We start from the raw sequence: 18,266 nt of genomic DNA, 5'->3' as shown, positions 1-18,266 counted from the left end.
AGAGCACCATAAATTTTAACTTTTAAATTGAGTATTACTCAATTAATGCAATACATCATACAGCGAATTCATTTTTACACATTATTGTTTTTATATGCGCAACAAACCCGCGTAAATGTGTTTAAACTGATACAGTAACAATTTTTTTATCCCCTCGACGTATTACAAATAAGACATCAAAACATAGGAGCTAGACTTATTCAGTTCTTTCTACAGGTACCACCGACCTGCGTGATTCAGAAAAAATCACCGAAATGCAATTTCAAAGGAGATTACAACTGCGGTACTTGCGTGTGTGAACCAGAATGGTGAGTCTATCATTTTATTAACAATTTTACTATTTTAGTGACAATATTAAAGTAAATTAAGGATATGTATTGAAATAAGAAGCCCTCTAACAGATTTGCTTTTCTTTGTTTATTCCTATGTTTTTTTATACGTACACGTAAAATTGACTTCACTGCACGGACGGTGAGTGGAGTGAGGTTCAATAGAACGAGAGATGATTACCCCTCGGCAGTCAACACAATTATGTCGGCCTGGTGGAACCGAATATACACAAGCGGATCCCGAAACCTGACACTTACCTGGCCCACTATGGCGGGTTTTGACATCTTGTGTACGGTCGCTTTCTGGGCGAATACAAAACATATCATACCACCAGCAGTGGTGGAATATTATAGTTTTATTTATAATAATCAGAAATTGTTATCTATAGAGATAGGCTCGCCTTTGGTAATATCATGTGACGGAAAACTCAATATGTCGAAAACTGAGTGAACTAGTTACGCTCCTGTGTACGGAATAGTTCTTCTGAGTAAATAATGACAGCTCATTCTAAAACCAATTCAGAAAACTCGAAACACATAGGCAAATAGAAATCAGTGTCACAGTTTTAAAAATACGCCAACAATCAACGTGCAAAATCTATTTCTATACCGAACTATGTCGTTGGACATTACACGGAAGTTTGCGAACAATATTTCAGCGCAACTAAAAATATTTTTGAGTCATTGAACTAGGTGTCACCGTGGCTTGTACTAACAGGGTTATTTACAATCTACAAGTGGTCGGATGAAGGAACATCCTTTTTCCCGTGACGTGTGGCCAGTCACGTAGACCTCTGAACGGTGAAACGAAACTGGTTTGATTAAATATTGTACGGCGGTAAAGAAAGAGAACGTTCGCGGAACAAAGGCGAACGGTTTCTGAGATCGCAACCAACAAGTAACTGTACCACCAATAGCTTCCACGCAGTTCAAATAATAATCGACAGTTCAAACGATGAATCCAGACATTTTGGACATTTAAACTGGTTACAAACGTGGACTGACTTCTGTACCTCTACATATAAGTAAAGAAGCAACTAGTTCCCCCATTGTTGACGCGTCTTTCTTCCGCCCCACGATGTTGTGAATGAGGCCATCGTCATATCTGTCATAAAATAAAATACGGGGCATCCCTCGTATCTTTTTCAACGTAAACAAATGGAACGAAAATAATGATTGTTATGAAATTTTACCATGATTGTACCAAAATATCATGGGCGAAATATTAAAGTTAGATAATTGTTATTATTTATTTAGTTAGTTTCATGTGCATTTTTAAATTATATTATTACCTTATCTTATGTCTTCGATTGTTTAGGTTATAATTTATATTTCCCATTTCGTTTACTCTACACCTATCCACCATTTATTTCATAGATTAGCTCATTAATTATATTCTCAGGACCGGACCAAATTGCGAAACGCAAATTTGCGAAGCGAAACGTGGAGACTTGCAGTGTACCAACCCGGCAAAAGATAATGTGAGTATATTTTAATTAACCGTCCCAATAACATTCACTTCAGACGAAACGACAGTGTAAGCTTCCGACAGATAAGCACTCGAACAACGCCCACATAGTCGATACTGAGGGTCTACTTTGAAAAATGAACATCGAAACGTCGGTCCGAAACGAAGTAACAATGAACTTCGGATTTAACTTTCCTACCAAATTACTTCGGGTCCGTCACCATTCTGTAGCTTACCTTAGTGGTAGGATCAATTCCCCGTATTTTTTTTTTTGTTCTACAGAAAGCAGTAGATGTTTTTACCTTTATCCTTGCAGGTGGTTTTAAAGAGGTATGGCGAAACCCTTTAAATTCTTACAAATTCCATGTCTTGAATATTACGATGAATGGATCGGATTCGTTGTCGAATCCGTCATCGGATCCGTAACACTTCGCAGTAACAAAACGTGCGATCCTTCATCCGAAACTACGGATTTCATTTTTCGAAGTAGACTCTCTGGTTCCTAAGGAGATGAGGCATGGAAATATTAAATATAATATTTAATCGATAACCAATATTATTTAGCCCGGAGTATGAAAATGTAAAATTATGAAATCGTGTTGGTTACGCGGGAATGGGACTCATTGTTGTTAAATAAAGTAAATACATTTAAAATGCGATGACACATAACATTATAATCGATTAATTATCAATGTCAGTTCCTCTAAAATAGAGTTCTAAAAGTCAAGACAGCGAACGTTTAAGCCTACAACGGGAACAGGCTCAGTTCTGTATCCGATTCTTAATTGTACAATAATAATATCAATTTAAAGTACGTTTTACCTAATCATTATCAAACAGGATACTGTTATCTATTAGACAGACCGCGTTTTATACTGAAATTAAAACACGAGGTTTTATAGCAAGTAATAAAAATATATATCGTATTGATTCGTATATTGCGTTTAACATATTAGGTACTATTTCACGTACTACAAAATAATTTGCAAATGCTTTCAAACGCGCGGACATAATGAATTATCTATCAAATAGGATCTACTCTATCGTGATCTCTACTTCCAAATGCAGTGGAGTGGCCCTAAAAACTTATTTTAATATTGGCTAAACTGGTTCGTCCAGGTGGAATGTTCAGGGAACGGGTACTGCGGCCCGTGCGACACGTGCGTCTGCTACACCGACCGCGAGGGCTCGCAGTACTTCGAAGAGGAGTACTACTGCGCCGACCTCTGCATGATCACCAACTACTGCGACACTTGCCTCCTCAACAACACCCTCGGGGAGTGCTGGGACTGCGTCAATAACAACAACATGATGACCAAGTTGGCTTACAACGAGACTCTCACTCAACGCGTCGATGAGTTCAACAGAAAAGTGTGGGTGAAATGCAATGAGACGATAGACGACTGCTACATCGAGTACTGGGCAATGAAAGAGGAGAATGAGATCAGCATTATGATACAGAAGTCTTGCAATGATGCGTCGTACGAATATGTCAGCGCAGGACCTAAAGGTGAGAATTGAATGAATTACGTTAAACATCAGTTTCGATTTTTAGTAATTATCATAATATATTCAGGTGATAGGTTGCTACTTAAGATTCCAGTCTACACAGTGTTTCATTTTGACTCGAAAAGTCTTTGACTTAAGAAAAAAGAGACCACCAAACAGTCAATACTTTAATTATTATTTTTATTTGAATTCCGTCCAAACGTGATAGCACAAGATAAATACAATGTTTATCAAAAATAGATAAAAAAAATGTCCCAAAGTTGATGTCAGTAGCGAGTGGCAACAAGCATAATGTAAATCAAGTTTACACAGTTGTGTTGAGACGTGCCACTGTTTGAGTACGCGATCGCCAGTTGTCTTCCGTCGTTTGTATGCCTCTTTTTCATATTGTTTATCTAGTTTCATCCTAAAATAACAAACTTGATACACGGTTTCTGTGCCTTAACTATAAAGTTTTGAAATCCTAACATTCCTGGTGAAATGTGCGTCTTTATTTTTATTGCAAACTATTGTTAAACCTAAAGCTCCCTACCACAGTTATATGGCTTAGCTCGATTGGTTTCACAATTACTCATATATTTATAAACTTTATAATGGCGTAAGAGCAAATGTTGAAACAAAATTATCTTGCATATTTAAATTGTTATATGCATTCATTTTATTTTGCTTCAAACGATTGATTCTAAAATACCTACTCCCCTATTTTTCAATAAATTATGATTGTGTCGACTCTGTGGTATAATAATTGACACAGCTTGTGGTTACATCGAGAATTGAGTTTAATGAATACCATGAAAAAACAAATTACGACTTGCTTTTCCACGACCTTGTCTCAAGTCATCTCCGCATACCACAGCAAATGAATATGAACCTATATTTTTCTTATAATATTAATGGGGCTTCTCATACTTATACTTAAGTTTCAAACCAACAAACAATTTCAAACTTTCTAAGGTAATTTGGTAATTTTATGTTCTTACAAAACTTTAACAAATAATCATATTTCAGATCAAGGTTATTACAATAGCTCGCTTGGGTGCAGTTACCTTTCGCTGCAACATGAACGACATGATTACTGGACTTCTCTGGTTAGGTCTAATTATTTATCAGGTTATTTCTAGACACTCGACAATCTCAGATTACCTTTGATAATAGATAAGATAGGCAAAGCTATACTGTGACCTACAGTTATATCAGATAAGAGAACAATAAAAATGTTTCTTACTGCAGGGGTCTCCACTTCTTATCTCGTTGTTTGGTGTTATAATTAGTTAGCATAGGGACGCGACGGAGCTATTTGTTCAAACACTTTAATCAGTTTAATATTGTTTGTTGTTGCTGGCCTCGAATTGGTGTCGGATACCTTATTGTCTTTGTTTACTCTTGTTCGTGACATGTGTATGGCATGAATCATTAAACTGTCTATTGACTGAAGGCATGAATAATTCCATGATAGAAGATTTTTATATAACTTCGCTTGCAAACGTCATTGGAAAACAAAAAGGTCGTAACCAAGCTCTTGACGCGTACAAGCCGAGTCGTGTGAAATTGCAAAATAACTAAATACCACGATAAAGTATGACTGTTATAATTACATAGGAAGTACGTGACATAATATTATTTGGTTGTACACACCTGTCCCATGTACTTGCTCACTCTTTACATTGTTGTTTGTCAACCATACCCAATAATAAGTTTTATTTAACGTACGGAAATTTCCTCTATTAATAAATAAAAAGTTTCATATCATTATGCCGTATTTGGGTTAATATCGTAAAATACTGATTAGTCTAACTAACTATATCTTTTAAAACATCTCTACGTTTTGTAAATAGATTCTCGTTACAAAAAAACAGTTATAGAAAGGGAGGCTCATTGTTGGTGCAATAATTGTTTATGTTATGTAGGATTTTGTGTTTTTAATTTATTATCTTTGTTCCAACAAAGATCTTCTATCTTTGTTCTTTCTTATAAATAGTATAAGCACTGGGTACATTATTCCCGTTATTGGAAATTCTCAACAGAAATATTTGCCACTGCTATGATAATACAAACCAGCAGCCGGATTACGAGGGGAGGAGTGACCTCAAACGGAAGGACTCAAAACAATTTATAGACTAATAATGTCATATTAACTTTAATACAGTAGAACGAACTGCCTGCACTGTACAATGTAGACATTGATCGTGCAATTGTGGTATTACCATGTTCAGGTACCCAAGCACTTTACAATGGACACTTGTTATTACAACGTTGTAAATCAAAACATTATCCAGTGAGTAAATAATCTTGGCAAAGGCACAAATACTTGCGCCGGACCGCTTGTCCATATAAAGCTTAGTGCCATACTGGTGGTTGGTACGTTTCACTTGCCTCAGAGTACTGTTTGACTCGTTAGAAAATGTTTCTATTTAGAGAAGTGTGGTATGTGATAGACATATCTCGCATGTAAAACTAGGTTTATTCTTTAATCTGTAATAAATTATAAGAGTTAGGCTAGTTTTAACTTCAACAGGTGCATAAAATCTCTAGTTACATATTAAAACAATTCTGATAATAAATGAAAGTTCCTTATTATTCTTTAAGTTACCAAATGATTACTGTTTTTGAAGCGATCTGACACAGGCTTCTTAATTCCTATGTTTTATTGTCATTATTTTTACTTATAATTCTCCTTAAACTTGGAATAGTTAACTCTCCTCTTATCTATAGAGTTATCAGCAAGTTGTCAACCGCGACCCGTTTTTCCACTTAGATAATACTGTATTACCATAATCCCCTTTTGCTTTTAATTCCTATACGCCTCCATCGTCTTTTTTCCGCCATTGTTAATAAATTCTTAACAAATATGGGCAACTTGTATACATAGAATATAAATACGTTAAATGTATAGAACATAATTCAACTAAGATAAGATATTCCGACAAAGATAAATTAAATAGATAGCTACTTGATTAGATTATGCAAGTAGGTGCAGCGAAGATAGTTCAAAATGAATAAACTTTTAAATATTCAAATTTAAACATGATGTTAAACATTATTACCGATAAATAATTAGGTCCCCATCTTTCATAAAATCGGTTCCTTGGCAGCGATTGTGACTTTAAAGGCCGAAGCAAAAGCATTTCTCGCCAGATGTTAAGATGTCAACCATCTGGAGTTACTGGGCGGCTCCGACACTTAAAACTGACCAATTAGTCTGTATGTTATTTATGTTTCTATTGCTGCGTCAGGATTTTAAAACAGAATCGAATTAGGTATTGTTTCGATGGGGTATTCAACTTTTTACAAAATTGTCTTCAACATTAAGTTCTATTTTCCTTCGCAGTGCCTTTGATTATGGGCATCCTGGGTGTGATCGCCGCTGTTGCTACCGTGGTCGGAGTACTAGCGTGGAAGCACTTCACCGCTGTGCCACCCCTGCCGCTCTCCGACCCTGAGTACCAAAACATCGATGCCGAGGACTGTACGGGAGAAAATCCATTGTACAAATCTCCCATGTCTTCCTTCAAGAACCCGACGTACGGCAAATGGTAGTCTTGGTAAGTAAAAAAAAATATTTTCAATAAGCAAGTACATTTAGGTTAAGAAATTTTCTGCAATCCAATTTTTTTCGTGCTGTATGTATTTGCCTTTGCATTTCATTCAATTATTTTGAAAATGACTTAATCATACAATCAATATTCATAAGTCGGCAATCAATAATTTCTATCGATTAACGTTTATAAAAATAATAATTTCTAATTATCCTGAGAAAATATAACGTTACAAGATTACAAATAATAATCGAAAATTTACTGTTGAGAAATGCTTAGGCTCCAGGCATATTTTAGATCTAGATTTATATTCTAAAAAGATATCAAGGCTTCCTGAGAGTACTAATCATTCTAAAATATGGTGTCGGCAGTGCACCGATATCGGACTAATTTATTACTTATTATAAATCAATTATATGCAGAATGCGGCCTCGTTGCATTCCCTGTGAGATAACATTTTAATGTCAGTGCCTTACGTTATGCTGAACGATAATATAATATTTACTAACATTATAATCTATTTGTGCGTATATTATACGAATCGTTTTCCTAGAAAAACTGAGGTCGAAAATACAGCTTAATGAGTTATTATCAAGCGTTAAACCAGACGAAGCGTCCTATCGGTGCTGGGTCGGTTATAGATTGCCACTTTAATACATTTTGGTAGAGCTTCGTAAGCCATAATAGTTATTCGATTAGCCGTACAAGATGTATCATGGCATATTTCTTACACGTTATTTTATATAAACCGGTGAATTAAATAATAAATATATATCCAAGCATAAGTATCGTAAAAAAGTATATCCGAACATAGCTCTTACTAAATTCACAATAACAGTTTACGACGGTTTTTTGTAATCGCCAATGACTAACAAAGTGAAATCTTAGTGTTGGGTATTATGTGTGATTCATTCCTCATGCAGCTACGTTTAACCCATCGACATTATCTTTAAGGTCACTGAACACAGCCGGAAGCAAAAAGCTATAAACTATACTTACATGTATGAACATTCCATAAAAATATAAATAATTTTAACAAACACATTCCAACAGGAATAACCACATTCCAAATTCAAACTGAGTCTCTTCAACTCTAAATTTTTTCCTCACGAGATTTGACCATTTTACGAGGAGTTCACAAGAAAGAGGCTGCGTATGTCATTTGTGTGAGTCCGATGCACAATAAAGATCATCGTTCATTCAAACATTCGTCCTCTCTTTGCATTACCGTGAAAGATACACATAAAAATATTTTTCGACCTTCCTCTGAGTTCAGTGAACGCAAACAGTTAAAAGTTGACCTCTCAGTACGCCGCGTCGAGTGTCTGGACCCACTTAAATGCCAATAACTCTAAGTGTCTATCAAAGAATCCGTCTCCGATGCGAACACTATCCGTATTTGCTAACGGTTCATACAAATTTGGTAGTCAACGGAAAATTACTCACTGAACGGTTACAAAAGGCGTCAGTTAGTTCATTTTCTTCTTTAATTTATTTATAATTAAATCGCTGGTTAATTTATTACTATTTACAACCATTCCGTGTTCAAAATGGCAAAGATTCCGTTTAAGGAAAATGATAAGGCGGTTTTATACAAATGACCTTGCACAAGTATTTCCTTGGAATGTTTTTTCAAACCTTTTAAGGACTAAAACCTTATTAATTCTCAAGAGTCTAGACTCTAGGGAATCATCAGAACATACTACTTCTACTGAATAAATTACTTCAGTGAATATTTAATGTTACCCGAGTATTTCCTGATTTATAAACAAGTTGAATTAAATATTGACAGTAAAAGTTGAATAATAAGGAAGTGTTAAGTGGTTTTATCATTAGTGATAAATACATTTTGTAGGTAGATACTAAATCGGAAATATCATGTAGCTTTGCAACTCTCTGAAAAACATTGTTTGTATATATACGTAGTTATTGAAGTGATGGCAAACAGCATTTTTTTATCCTACAACAGTTTTCAATTAGTTATAAAATAAAAATATGATAATAATTGCAAATAAATAACCAATTGAAACCAAACTTGGCGCCTGCAAAGAAAGTATACCTATGCGATCACCTATTCAAACGACGCGACTTATCATTGTCAAAATTTCTCTGCTGACTCACCTCTTATTGTGAAAAGGACACAAATTCATTTTTTAAATAAAACCTAGATAAAGAATGTATCTTTTCTTATTAAGCTATATGTTTAAATATCAAAACGTGAGAATTTTGACCTACTTAGTCCTGAATTAATTAATGTGTAGATATTTACTTTCCTAACCTTTGCCTCTAACAGTCTAAGAATGTATATATTTCATCGTATTTCTTTATCAATCATAGGAACGAGACAAGAATTTTTAATAAAATACATATAGAGTCCAGAGTGCATGTAATATGTTAATTACGGTAATGACGCACCACACAAGCGCTTGTAAACAATGCTGTTGCATTTATAATCCCAAAAAGGCAATAAACGCAACGTGCGGGGACGTCAGCTCGACTCGGTTTCTATCTTAAAAATAATAACGTATTATCCAATTAAAATAGCAGCTGCGCGGCTAACTCGGCTTTAACTCAGTAACACACCTTGTGGTTCAACGAATATGTTTATTTACCTTGTTTGTGATACACTTTGCAATTAAGAAATACCTGCACGTATCTATAGCCAGCTGTAGCGAAATTTATATATAAAATATACTAAGTTTTCATCATGTAATAAAAGTGGGTTAAGTGGGTGGTTTTAACCAAATAGGACAAAGCAAATGGGCATCACAATACAGTGATAACCAAGTTACCTTATTTGAAGTCAATTTGGAATCATAATGATGGACATGTAACTAATAAACTCATTACAAATATGAGACCTGTTTGATGTAGATTAAGTAAATTGTGAATATGATTCAAGTGCACTTCATTACAAAAATACAGGAAAATCTCTAATAAAAGTCAAGTGCGTCATCTGTTATAGGAATTAACTAATTATTATTATAAGTAAAGGAATCGCGCGTCATCAATGCGAGTAACATCTGCTACCGATTCACGACAGGCAGCTGAATGCACTAATATATACTTCCGTTGGCAATATCGAGAGACGATACCGCAATAAGTTATAACATAATTTACCGCAACTCGTTCCCATGAACTCGTTTGAATACATAATGGTCTGATTTTTTTATCTAACCGCAGTTACGCCACAAAGTGAACTTGTAGTTAACAAAATCGCCGTATCGCCTGAATTTTTATTAAGTACTATAATTTCTGGCCAGCTTGTAGTACGTACTAGTTTAATTTGCATGAATAATAAATTATATGTATGTAGAAGTATAGGTATTATATACTTACATATATGCGACGAGTAATTAGTTTAATCCAAAATGTATGTACGTTTTGGAATTCAAATATGTATTTACAAAGTCATCCAAACTGGTTAGTCCATTAAACATCGTCCGAATTAAAACCAATTATCTTATAATGATCGTTAATAAGTATTCCATCCCCGAATACAGCAATGCGAATATAAATGAATCGTAATAAAGTGCGTCCCAATTCTACGTGCCCCGCGAATGGGATGTCGAGGTCGCAACGATTCGAACCCGCACGTGGACGGTCGCGTTACCTTATTAATATTTTGGAACATATGACATTGATGGGTAGGGACACGTCCTGTGATGAATTACTCTGCAGTATACTTTGGAATTAGATATTAAAATGAATGGGCTAATGTCAGAGAACTGAAAGATACATTCATCCTTATATCTTCCTAGTATAGCGTGTAAAATATAACATTGAAAAACATATTTTTTCATAATACTATCGACCCCCCCTCTCTCCGGCTTCGGTTTAGTAGTATAACGTATAAGCCTAATTGTTTTTCTGTCGTATGAAACATTAATGAATTATACATAAACCATCCTCTTGAATCACTCTGTTCATTGGTAGAAATAAGATAATCCGTTCGGTAGTCATTGAGTTTATAGCGTTCAGACAGGCAGACGCGGCGGCGGGACTTTATTTATAATAGTGCAATTTTTCATAAAATATTATATACTAGCTCAATGTTCAATGCGTATTATAAGTTGGTCACATCAAAATCCGCTCAGCCGATGCTGACCGCCCTAATAATCACAAACCTCTTAATTCGACACACAGTGAACTCTCACCTTGACACACTCAATTAGCGGTCTGTTAGAACTCTACGCTAAGCCAACAACACTATATCTTTTGGGTATAAGAGCGCACAATAGAGACGTTAATGGTAATAGAGGATGACCTGTATTCAAACTCTACATACTACCTACATACGTACCTATCTCTCGTTCATAGATTCAGAAAAAATATAATATTAGTTTTTGGTTGTATCTCTACGCGTGGGAGAGACTCTTCTCTACATGGCCGGCAACGCACTTCTATGCCACCTGGTATTGCAGATGCTCATGGGCGAGGATGATCACTGACAATCAGCCGCATACTCGTTTACCTCCTCTATCATAAAAAAAACATAAATGGGTCAAAATACAGGCGTGAAGTAATTAATGTCTACTCATATGGTAATCTTCTAATTGCTATAGGCCCAACAAATCGCTAATACCATACAGAATCCTTATTCCTACTCTTTAAGCGCAACACATACAATTTATCTTATTAAGGTATTGCTGGGCGATTGTGATTATTTGCCATGAAGACTATCCACCTGCCCGTTCCCTCACCAGCTGCTATAAAGATCATTTCTTATTACGTATGGTTTTATCCCTTCGCTGACGTGTAATTTTCAACACGCGCCCATTTTTAGCATTCAGTGGTGTAAGATCGTTGACTCCCATGTCCTCGCGACGTCGTGTCACGGCTTTTCTGTCGGCATTCCCGCTGCATTCCTAGTAAATCAACGTCCAACCACTTTACACATTTGGGTGGTTTTCTAAGTTCTTTAAGTGCAGATAATTACCCCACTTAAACATTTTTAAAGCAGTTTCAAGTTGACGTTCTGGTGAGGTACTTGACTTGTATCGACCCCTTGTATTGAATAAACTCTATAAACGTGTTCACAACTTCACGACGCTGGTGACTTTGTAACACTTGTTTGACCTTATCTCTGATCACTGAGAAACTCATGTCTAATGATTCGACAAGCATTAGCATTATATTTCAGTTTAAGCCCGAGTATTTTAAACATAGCAAACCAAGCCCATTTATATTGGGTTTGCTTTAAAATAATTCATTAGTCATTTGGATCTAAGATAATCTGACACATCGCGGCATAAAAATGCCATAGAAGAAACTTGTCGAGTAACTTTGGAATGAGCGACAGCCGGTAATACATGCAATAAATACTCGTTCCTAACTGTATTTTAAAATCGTGACGTTAGTTAATTCTTTGGCTGTCAATTTCTTTTATCGATCTCGACAGAGGCTAAGTGCAATTTCCTAAACAAAAAATGTAATAATATTTGTTATATTATCTAAAAAATCCGTAGCTAGCATCGTCAATTTAATAAAGTTGACCTTTTTTGTAATATTTTGTCTTTGAGTGTGCAATTAATAATATCTAAAGACACTAGATTATTGCAACCTTCTAAGTAAACGCCTAAGGGCCAGGAAAAATATACACGCACGCTTTTCCAATCACATCCGATAAGTTAATTACTTAGTTACAGTCAGAAATAATAAAGTAGTAGTAAAAGTAGGGGTAATAATATACAATTCATTATACAAAGTTTCATCTCTAGACAAACCTAGTTTAAGATCATTCTAATTTATTTTGAAATCGACCTCCTTACCTCCTATATCGATGGTGAATTAATGGAATATTTACGCAATAAAGTTGTGTTACAAGTCTGTATATACTTAGCATATATATCAATGGTATATAGAAGATACCGCGACATTCCAATATGGAATATATAACTACAATAATGTAGTGAAACAATGAGCCAAGTCACTTGGTTTATCAAACAAACGTGTATTTAGGGTAATCGACGTCAGCCCGAAGCGCAACCGTCAGTGCTATCAATATTACGCAGAAGTACAACCGCAATGATTTATTTCAACGTTATCCGCTAATAACGCGTAAGAACATGTTTACACAAGCAGTTGCAAGAGCAGGAAACACGGATTAATTTAAACCTAGTATTGAATCGAAAGGTTTCTTAGCAAACTAACGTCTAAGCTAGCTTTTACGTGAATGTGCTGTACTAGTGAACTGATAATAATGTGCAATCAATGGTTATACGAATCGAATGAAAATTATCATAAATTTAACTATTTAAGCACGTGCATTTGTGAGAAATCGCGTAGTACTAATAGTACCGTTTCCTGTAATTTACATTTGGTTAACCCACGCTGTAATTTTGTACATTTATAGGACATATTAGATTATTAAACCAGCCTCGAATTCACACTATATCGTTTTATTCCTTTGCATTCCTTACATTAAGGATAAGCAAATAATATGAACCGTATAAACATCTCTAATAATAAGTATGATCTATCGTATACATAGAATATATTATATAGGTATTTCTGATGACACATTTTGCAATAATGATTTTCAATGATCTCATACTATGTAGATATTTTTGTACTATGTATGAACTTACCTAAACAGATAAATAATGCCGGATAGTACTTTTGTTTCCGGAGATTACAATATAAAAATACGAATCACTATTGATTAATATAATTAATCAATTTAATATAATAACAACCTTCTTAATAATTTGTCATTCTTAAGTAATCATTTAAAAACACCGGTAACCTCATAAAAGATATATTAAATTAGAACTTTAAAACATCTTTAAACCTTGAAAATATTACTAGCAAATATGTTAGGTATTTAATAATGCAAATCGGTAGGTGTACATATTTACCTATTCAATAAGTTTGAGTCATCAATCGCACTGTGGCACCGATGTTATGTTGTTTGAAAGCAACTTGTTCTACGTGACCAACAAATCAGATTCAAGTCATGCACACTTCGATGTAGGTTTTTATTACTGCTAGTAATCCTGTTTATTAGATTACGTTTTATTGCTGTGGACTGCTCTATATTTTACGCATTTCCCATAAGATATGTGACAAACGGAATAACGTGCTACGTATGTATATTTGTACGCACATTTTTGCTTCCAAAACGGTTTGCAATAAACTTGGTTTTACTTTTCTATGGATATGCGTGATGTTAGTTAAATTGATGAAATATTAAACCTTATCGGAGATTTTACTGCTGTATCTAGTTATTGGGCAACGTCATGTTTTGATGCCATGTGAAAATAAACAAACATTTCGAAACGAATAGCTTTGAACTCGTTGGTAATAAGATCAGCGAACCCTTCGAATATCAAGAGTAGCATTTCTGTCATTAGCAATGCTAATTAGTAACGAGCTCATCTGCCCTTGTTGGCTTCAATTGGCTGATTTATTGGAAACGAGTTTATTGACATTCGACCTAAAAATCATACTAATAAATTAACGGTACTGTTTGTATGAAGCTGTTTACTGAGTCGCCATTACGTTCCGTTACTTTCAAATCAAAGGTGTGTTAACGTAATCAAGAATCTGTAGATTGAAATAAGTAACATGTACGATCACGTGGAGTAAACATTGTGTGAAGGTATATAGTTGCTTCACTAGTTACTGTGATTACGTTATTACAGTGAACAACTTGATAAGGTTCACGTAAATTGACGTGAGATAATTATTATGTAACTTTCAAAGTTCTAGATTCCAATATTCACGAAATTAATTAATAAAAAGATGAGACTAATGAATGTAGAGCTATCCTAAAATGTGTATACTAATATTATGGGACAATAATTTTAGGCATCATCTAAAAATAACGCCAATGGTACAAACGATTACATTATAACACAACACTAACATTGATACAGCTCCAATTCAAAGTTATCTCCATTCTCACATCTCAGTTGGAGTGCGCTGCGCATATAACTTAACTTTCCGAATGCATACAAGACCAATATAGCTCGAGCGTCTGACGAAATCAAGGCGCATCCCCGTTTTAGGCTGGCTAAGTATGAATGCCGGTCATTTTACGCGTGCACTGGCCACTTGATACCACCGCACCGATAAAAGGTCAAGCCTCGGAGCGCAGGATGTCTCGTCTAATAAAGGACATGTTTGTCCCGCTGTTTTCTATCGCACAGGCGATTCCATTACGTACAATGTAATAATTATGAAAGAGGCATACAACGCTCTTATGATTCACAGTTTTTATTCCATTTCCTTGTAGTATATTGTAATAAACAATGCCTCATTGATGAAACTTGAAAAAACCCAATAAATTAAGTTAATATATCTACCAATTATCTAACATGCGATAATCCGGAAGCACTTTATTTTTCATTTAAGTAAGTAGATACTTATTAAATACTCATAAAAGATCGTGTTAGTTTATAGGCAGGAACACTTTTAATTATAAAACGAAATCAAGTATATGCCCACTTACTAAGCGCAAAAAGTCTATGCTATTAAATGGAGCATTTGGTGGTATTTCCTGTTTTCAAAGTTCTTAGAAGTAACGCGCTACAAGAAGTTCTCGACTAATTATTCCTCGCATTACAGCTCTATCAGTCCTCAATTCCCAATAACACTAATGTGTTCATCATAACGCTAAAGGCAAATACAAACAGCACTCGGCGGTTGATATTCGGTGCCGTTCGAAACTAAACAAGATTGAGTCACATTCTGCGTCACGTAACCTCTGAGTCATGAAGGCACGCGCTCTTCTCACATACATTAAAATGTTTTTTCCCCATAGGTGTTCACCTGCTGGCTGAATCATCCGATGTCCTGATCGAAAGGGTCAGCCGGACCGCTTCTGACCTGAAACCGACACATTTTTTCACAAAAATGCATCGGAACTTTTCGTCCTGGATGCGGACCTGCGTTCGTTACCAATTCCAACACTGCCTGTGATCAACACTGGTGCGATGAAGAAATTACTTTCGTCCGGTGTTCGCGTCGCAAAATGAATGTAGTTTACATTCTATAAAGTAGTTTATAGTTATTAATAACGGATTATATAATGCCTCTGTGATATTTATGTTGATTTACTTAGAGATGGTGTGATGAGTCATCGGATAACGAGTTTTCTTTGATTCATTATCTAATAGTAAACACACCCGTACTCCGCATTGTGTGCCGTTGACGCAATAGCTGTAATAATAATGATAAGAATAATTGTAGTAAGCTTAGTAGTTGTATTTAAGATGAAACTCGTCTCACAATGAACCAGAAAAATCATACCATAATATTAAAATTTATACCAGTAATTTGACAATAATTTGTGCAATGAATTAAAAATCGTCTGATTAACAATGACAATAATAATAAGACTACTGGTGCCTTTAAACAAGCCTTACATTATAATAAACAGAGGAAATGCCACATAAGTAGGTCGTTGAGAAGGTGTATACACTTTAGCAAATTTGAAACTTAGCGTAGGCGTACCACATAATATTAGTGGGCAGATCCATTGTGAACTCGTTTTGATGACTAACGCCTTACTCGAACTGGCACAAAATGGCATCAAACGTGTCTTTGGATCATTTCTATTATTGTCAGTAAACGCAATACAATAACAGCTCGTATTGAAACTATGTAATTCAAAGGGAAAAAATGTAAACAAGTATCAAGTGCCTACTTTTACGTGATCTCTATAAATATGAATTCCACAGATCCCAACAAAGGATGTATTTAAAAAGTGGCTATTTGATTACATTTTGTCCTTTCTTAAAATACAGTTATATAGATTATGATTTTGTTCTAAATATGATTTACGGCATAATCTGATGTGTGTATGTTGCGGAGTTGAGAAGATATAATGTACAGCGATTGAAGTATGGGGCATCACAGAATATATTATTCCTATGTTCTATTTGGATCCTATAACCGAATCGTTGCACATTATATTTTCTAAACTAAACTTAATTGATCCTATTGATACCTTGAGTTTCAAGAGGAAACATGTACATTTCTTTGTAACAATAGCAATGTACAATTTAATGTATGTAATAATTAGTGCGTATTTTGAATAATGGAGTTCCTACAGAAAAAAAACAATTGCAAATCAATTTTTATATTTTGGCATAATTAGACCAAAGTATTTTATTGAAATCAGTATTTTAAATATGTAGATCTGATAAACGAAAAATAAATGAGTAAATCTGATTTTTAAAATTGAATATTTTGTTAGTTTTAACTATGATTGTAATAAGTTTCATTAGTATGTAATGTAGTGAATGCTTCTTGAAATTATTCGCGTTAAAAGGACCAATTTCTTTAAGTGGGCTATTAATTTACCGTTTTTTTACATTATCTATACATAATTTAGTTTTTAACTCATTTACCACTTGGCGTCTCCAATTCCTCGATGTCACCTGCAAATAAATGAACAAATATTTTTTATATATTTCAAATACAGCAAAGAATATTATGATTATAAACTCTTCAAAACCGTATTGTCAACTGCCCACAAACTACAAGAAGCATATTTCTCATTTAGCTGAGCGCTTAAGTACTTCTTTTAGATATTTTTTGTAAATATTGTTTAATTTGAATATCCAAGATATTTAATTCACGTAAGAAGCTAAGTAGATTTTATTGATTTGTAAATAAAGACATTAAATTATTTTTAAGTTATGTTTAAATTGTTCACGTCACATTTGTTTAATTTATATAATATAATGTATAGCTTATTCTAAACTTGATAAATAAAAAAAAATCTCCCCTACAATTTAAAGTATAATTATTTCTTATTAAATTATTAAAATTCAACATCGAATCACATTCAAATACCCACAGTAACAAAATAAAACTAAAACGCGTCGCTTTTTGCATTTTAACAATGAGTTCAGCTATGAACTAAAGTTCTATTATAGTTTAGTAATAAACTTGCTACTGAATTAGCTAAAGCTTTCAAATTTTACATTTCAAATATGTATTTATACTAAAAGGCTCTTATAACCTAATAATATAAGTAGCATTTTATATTTTTGTAAATTTGTAATATGTATAAACTAGTCAATAATAAATGTTTTTAAACGTAACGTGTTTATTACTTTATAATTTATTTTGTACATGTATCCCATTGCACTACTGGGCTCAGGCCCCTACTGCTGAAAGAATTCACTACGCCAGCTTATTGTGGGTTGGTAGACTTCACATATCTTCAAACACTCAAGGTAGAATTCTTAGTTTCCTCACATTTTTTTCACAGCGAACATTAATTGATAAACAATTCATACTAAACTACGAAGTCAGAGTTGCCGCATTGGGTTTTGAACCTATCAACTTACGTGTCGGCAGACTAGTCCATTCCCGACTAGACTATCGTGCACTTCAAAAGATAAGTTTTCCTATTCTGGTTACTGGCAAATCCAACAGGCCAAAAACATACTAAAATATCTCTTAGTC

At 34.4% G+C, this 18,266-nt stretch overlaps 1 protein-coding gene across 1 annotated transcript in view; it reads left to right on the top strand.

Moving 5' to 3' along the window:
* Window positions 1-17,899, top strand: part of LOC115456281 (integrin beta-6) — a gene marked incomplete in the record, with an annotated part of 34,186 nt that extends 16,287 nt beyond the window's left edge. The window contains 4 exon segments of the mRNA XM_037441876.1: window positions 1,732-1,810; window positions 2,917-3,307; window positions 6,635-6,848; window positions 15,610-17,899. Coding sequence (XP_037297773.1) covers window positions 1,732-1,810; window positions 2,917-3,307; window positions 6,635-6,843 — 679 coding nt within the window.
* Between the last annotated feature and the right edge of the window lie 367 nt (window positions 17,900-18,266).

Source organism: Manduca sexta, chromosome 23 (assembly GCF_014839805.1).
Source record: "Manduca sexta isolate Smith_Timp_Sample1 chromosome 23, JHU_Msex_v1.0, whole genome shotgun sequence".
Classification (NCBI taxonomy): Eukaryota; Metazoa; Arthropoda; class Insecta; order Lepidoptera; family Sphingidae; genus Manduca; species Manduca sexta.
Note: the sequence above shows the minus strand (reverse complement) of the source record. Positions and strands in the feature narration are given on the sequence as shown.